Below are 6,101 nucleotides of genomic sequence, written 5' to 3' on the forward strand. Positions count from 1 at the left end.
GATGAGCGGAAATCACAAGTCTAATAAGATTGAAATGTCTATACAATAACTCTTAACTACAAACTAACAAAACAACCAAGTATCATTTCCTCATCAGTCCTGGTGGCCCGGATGGAAGCACTTGAGGGGTCTTACTCTGGGAGAAAATCGTCCCAGGAAACAAGAAAGGTCGGTAAGGTGACATCATACCTTCTTACGTCCGACAGGGTTTCTTATCTAGGTGAGCCACCAAAAATATACAATGACGGCAATGGTCTGGATGACTGAAATACAATTTTTATAAAGAAGATGATATATTTTCTTACGTACTGATTTTTTTTTATTGTAAAATCCTCATCTTCATATAGACATAAAATTGTATATTTTCCGATATTTCCAATAAATTTTCAGGGTATTTTTGTAAACTCGCTTTTTTTGTTGATTTGAGATTAAATTGCTATGATATAGATACTTCCCTTGTAAATTTGGTTGGGTACTATGGCCTATCCATGATCCTGTCACCATCTTCCTGTATACTGATGTAACAAATGATAGACATCAGGAAGATAATTAAAAGTAAAAAAAATAAAAAGGTGGAAAACCAGCTCTGTATATTATATAAGCTGTCTTTATTGCCACTAAATAATTGTGACCAGAATACTTGACCAGAGGAACTTTTTTACCATGAATGTATTACGCTATAGAGATTTGCTCATCTTGGTCGTTCAGGTAACTTTCCATTGCCTATTTGCTTCCCTTCATATGTTGTCACGCTACAGTTTAACATCTAAATGATCTCATTTTACGTTGGAATTGAGTTCATGAGATACTTTTCTGATGGGAAGAAAACAAAGAAAGATTTTTCAAACTAAAATAGTAGGGTGTGACACGGATATCGTTTGTTTAAAATCAGAATATATTGAAATGTACAGTATAATATAAAAGGGAATATAGTATTTAATTAAATTTCCCTTTTGACTTACATTGAACAAAATTGACTTGACATTTGGTATTTACTAAAGAGTGATATCTAGATTATGTTTCGAAGAGATATATTTTGAAGGTTCTACGTGTGATCCAGTATATACTACCTATATTATTGTCTTGTCTTTAGCTTTGTTGCCTTTTCTCTTCCTGTTCCTATGTTTTAAACATAATCAAGCTGTAAATTTTGAACATTGGCGGAAAAGTATTTTATCATAAGACCCCATCACATATTAATATGATATGGCTGGTTTTTAATTTCTATTAAGTAACACGAGAGCTGAAGAGATGAATGCATGTGTTGTACGCCAGGCTACATCAAATTAGCCTATTGCATGACAGCTACACATCTCGATGAGAATCTTCATATTTAATCAACACCGTTTTGTATTTTAGAAAGTTAGAAAATATCTGCTAACAAAAACTACATACTGGAAATAAAAATGCCATTAAGGCTGTAAGAGATAAAAGGTTATCAAATCAAAACTGATATGAAAAATAACTGTATTTTTTATTAGTAGATTACGCTTTAAAAACATCTCAGGCTCAGGTAACCTTAACTTTGTCTGTCATCTAGGGCATGCTTAGTCAACCATGTGAACCAAATAGCAGAAACAGCTGACACCAACAGTCTGATGAGGGGTTCAGGAAGATTTATTATACACTCGGTTCACTTGATACTGCTATATACAAATATACCGACGAATGAACTTTCCCCACACTCTATTAATAAACCATACACGGAATATATGGACTTTTAGGTGCAAATATTAAATACAACCATCATATGATATACGACGTCTATCAGAGTAATAAATTAGATATAGAAATAGAACGGGACATCTTTAAATGTTATCTATTGGTCTGTATACATATTTATTTATAAACAATTTTTTTTTACCTTATACCCTGTCATAACGTGCTGTTTCATAAGGCACTTTTTTCGTGCACGATAATGTAATATGTTACCAGTAATGATAACTGAGGAGAGCTCTCATCCGACAAACATGTTATACCTACTACAATCAACCTGTCAACGCTTCTAATGTGCGCCATATAAACCAAGCATGACAAGGGCACTAATTAAACTTCCTCCTCAGGTGACGTCACTGATTGTTGTGTGTGCGGGGCGCGTTCCGGCTTGTAATGAGACGAGACCGGAGAGGATGAAAGATCTGACACAAATGTTACTACAAGGGAGCAACCAGTGGCTGGCATACGATGCCGATAACATTCAGTCAAAAGTTATGATTGAAATTATGCCGTAAGTATTACTAGTAGTTTTTTTTCTGAATCAAAACGATGAAGGGCACAGAGAATGTTTTTACAGTTGTAGCACTGCAGCTTTTTGTTAGGGAAGGTTTTCTAATTTAATTTTTTGTGCTGGGAAATAAATATGTTTGTTTAAATTTCTACAGAACGTCACCAATAGGTAGCTACGGCGATTGTCAGAGCAAATTAATTACCGAAAGTCCCAGGCGAAAACTGATATGACAAGTAAAGCAAAAGAAAATGCGCAGCTAAGAAAAATGCGTCCAAAGAAGGATTAATTTTCAGACTGAGAGTCATTTGAAAAGTTTTATTCACTTTGAATTTCAAAGATAAAACGAGAAACTCAAACTTTAGGAAGATGGAAATAGGGTAAAGTAGCTAACTTATGTGTAAGCATATAAAACATCCTTCATCTTGTTTTTAATAGATCATGACTACTCTTTGTCGGAGGTGTAGTCTCTGTTATTAATCACGGAACAAAACCGTGTATATATCTTACTTTAATTCTATTTCATCTACCTGTACGTACCATATTTATATTTATTACTTTTTTACCAGTGAAATATCGAAAATTGTTCATTCTATAAAAGTGATATTTTTCACCAGTGAAAACTATCACTTTCTCTGATTTGACCAATCAGAACATTGCTTACAAACGACAATCAGGAAAATTAAGATTTGCATATAGTTCTCTGTCATGTTATATGACGTAAAAATGCAAGATAGAATACATAACGTCACGGTTTTGAGTACGTTTATGAGCCGTTGACAGGGGACCGCAGTGAATTCTGGGTGAGATTGAGTTGCCTCGGTATGTTTTGCGATAAATGTAATAAGCAGAATATCTAACAGTATCTTTAGAAATACCAAATATATTTCACTCGTGCGGCAAAGATTTTGATAATTTTCTCTCGTGCTACGCTACGAAAAATATCAGATATTAACCCAACTCGTGAAATATGTTTGGTATTACTGAAGACACTGTTAGATATCCTCTATATGCACATATGAGTTTGATATACAAATGCATTATTAAATCATATTGAGGTGATTTTTTTATTATTTCAGATCAATTCTTACAAATCAGTCAACCACCACGTGTCCCAGAAATAGCAACTCCACGTGTCCCTTCTACATGGTGAAGGAAACCGTACCAACAAGAATTCCGTCTGTCCTCATGCATACGCGCTGCGCGTGTGATCAGTGTCAGATATCAGGATTACGGGGCAGGAACAAGCAACGCTACATGTGTGAACCTACGCATCGTTACCTTCCAGTATTGAAGAGACAAAATCATTGTGTAAATGGGGAGTATGATTACGTCATAGTACAGCAGAAAGTGGCTGTATCCTGTCACTGTATACGAAAACCGATCATGACGAAGAGAGGAAAAAAGAACAGAAAGAGGAAATCACAGAAGGGCAAAATTTCTGCTAATCATAAGATTCCAAAGAACTTTTCTAATTGATTATTTCAAACTTCTTAGTCAACTTGTGTTTACATTTGTTTTAATTTATTAAAGACTTGTTATGGCATTTAATTGAGTTTTATTTCTTGAAGTAATATTGAATTGATTTTTGTTTTGTTTCTTTTGCTAATACTGTCATTGAAATGTTTTTCGACGGAAAATATGCAAATGGTAGCAATTTATCAAAGAAAATCTAACAAGCATCACATTACTTCCTAAACATAAATTTAAAGCATTTTCCCTGCTTATTCGACTCAGTGATAAAAAAAAATGTAATCACAATTAGTTCCAACTACTAAGGCTTCGTAATCTCATTCCAACACCGGAAAAAAAGTTATATGCTTGATGCCAGATCTTATTTACTATTTTTTTCAAATGGCATATCATTGGTAAGGCCATTTTACTCTACAAACGATATAAAATTGACGGTTTAAAACCTCTTGATACTATTTCAGTCGGCATTGGTCCCAAACTATATATTTGTCATCAATAATAATTTCAACATCGACGTGATAACATAATTACTCAAAATCGATAAAAGAGGACAAAATTTGAACAAAAATGTAGATTTTTATGGAGACTTCTATAAAAGTAACAAGGAGGATCAAACCGGGTGTTGATTTTATACGAACCCGAAGTAAAGAGCATAAATAATACAAAATGTTCAAACAAAACCGATATTCTAACTCAAAATTGATAAAACGAGGGCCATGAACGAACTAAAGACAGATCTGCATAGAGGCCATTGAAAAAGAACAAGGAGAATAAGACTAGGGTTTCCGGTTTTATATCGGTTTGATCGTAAGCTAACTGTTCGAGCAACTCAACATCCGATCTCTCATAATTTACAACTACTGATTCTACATACATCATTCCGAACGAAAGGGACGCCATTGTTTTCTGACTTCGGATTAGATCGTTGTTTTGACCGAACAGCAAACAGGGTGTAAAGATAACGGTGTAAAATACATGCATCGCAAAGGAATATAGGGACTATATTGCTACCGTATGTTGTTTTGAGAACATACTTCCATGGGTATGCCAATACTCTGTTGGAAGATCTGGTCACCAAACTCAACAAAGATATAAGAGTTGGCATGGCATTTTGATACCCCCTCTGGCAGAAAATTCGGAGGCACTGGATATTCTTAACGCGAGGTTTACCTTCAACGAAATAAATGCCGCCATTAGAGACACAAAGCTAAACAAAGCACCAGGAGTAGACAACGTATGTAACGAGCATTTAGAGATATGGAGGACGAACATTAATATTGAGCTTGTTTGTTTGTTTGTTTGTTTAACGTCCTATTAACAGCCAGGGTCATTTAAGGACGTGCCGGGTTTTGGAGGTGGAGGAAAGCCGGAGTACCCGGAGAAAAACCACCGGCCTACGGTCAGTACCTTGCAATTGCCCCACCTAGGTTTCGAACCCGCAACCCAGTGATTGAGGGCTAGTGACAAAGTGTCGGTACACCTTAACCACTCGGCCACCGCGGCCCCCTTAATATTGAGCATACTTAGATCGTTTAATATCATAAGAGAATTACACTTCATACCGAAAACATGGAAATGCCGATTAATAATACCAATCTACAAAGGCGGACAGAAACCTAAGAATATCACAGACAACTATCGCCCCATTTCCCTGCTTCCTTCGTTATATAAAGTAACGGAAAAGATTATCATTGAAAGAATACATGAATGGCTGAAAGTAACGGACAATAAACTCTGTGTTCAGCAACAAGGCTCCAGAAACAACTGAGCTGTGAAATGGTAGCGTTTGACCTCAGAGAGTGCATTTATTACAAAATTGAGAAAAACAATAATGTCTTCGCCACCTTTCTAGACAGCCGAAAAGCGTTTGACACCGTCTGGCTTAAGGAACTCGTCCACAAATGTGGGAGTTTGATATTCGAGGGCATATATATATATGTGGCAACCCCGCGCTGGCAGATGATTTGTCTTTTTTAGCCACAAATCCAAATGCTCTTCAAAAACTGTTAAAGGTATGTTCAAGCTATGCAGAAAAATGGAGATTTGAATATAACGCGACCAAAAGTACCGTTCTGATCTTTGGTAAAACAGGAACTCTTTTTTGAACTACAAATGGACAATACATTCTAATAAACTGGCCGTCATGAATTCGTACAAACATGTTGGAATGATTATCAGAAACGATTTGAAAGTTGGATATGTCATAACAAATGGATGTGAAAAAGGACGAAAATCTTTCAACTTTATAACAAGGTTTGGAAAGGACTGTAGAACACCAAACCCACGTTTAACGACATCCTTATATCGTAAGGTCATATTACCCAGTGTATTGTACGGCTCACAATTCTGGAGTAATCCTACACAAAATGACACCAAAGTTCTAAGTGTTTTCCAACACGGACTA

The 6,101-nt window shown here is 35.7% G+C and overlaps 1 protein-coding gene across 1 annotated transcript; it reads left to right on the top strand.

Annotated features, from left to right (window-relative positions):
- The first annotated feature begins 639 nt into the window (after window positions 1-639).
- Window positions 640-3,768, top strand: LOC117340025. The gene is made up of 3 exons (XM_033901774.1): window positions 640-708; window positions 2,064-2,227; window positions 3,304-3,768. Exons 1-3 carry the CDS (start codon window positions 664-666, stop codon window positions 3,701-3,703), a joined length of 609 nt encoding a protein of 202 aa, XP_033757665.1. The 5' UTR covers window positions 640-663; the 3' UTR covers window positions 3,704-3,768.
- Window positions 3,769-6,101: the final 2,333 nt, after the last annotated feature.

The sequence above is a fragment of the Pecten maximus genome, chromosome 12 (genome assembly GCF_902652985.1).
Source record: "Pecten maximus chromosome 12, xPecMax1.1, whole genome shotgun sequence".
NCBI lineage: Eukaryota > Metazoa > Mollusca > Bivalvia > Pectinida > Pectinidae > Pecten > Pecten maximus.

What these genes read in the sequence shown, in the direction of transcription:
- LOC117340025 (XM_033901774.1), top strand. Translation starts at nt 664, where the DNA reads ATGAATGTATTACGCTATAGAGATTTGCTCATCTTGGTCGTTCAG. An exon ending in TGCTCATCTTGGTCGTTCAG is followed by an intron (nt 709 to 2,063) that starts GTAACTTTCCAT and finishes CTTCCTCCTCAG; the next exon opens with GTGACGTCACTGATTGTTGT. An exon ending in GTTATGATTGAAATTATGCC is followed by an intron (nt 2,228 to 3,303) that starts GTAAGTATTACT and finishes TTATTATTTCAG; the next exon opens with ATCAATTCTTACAAATCAGT.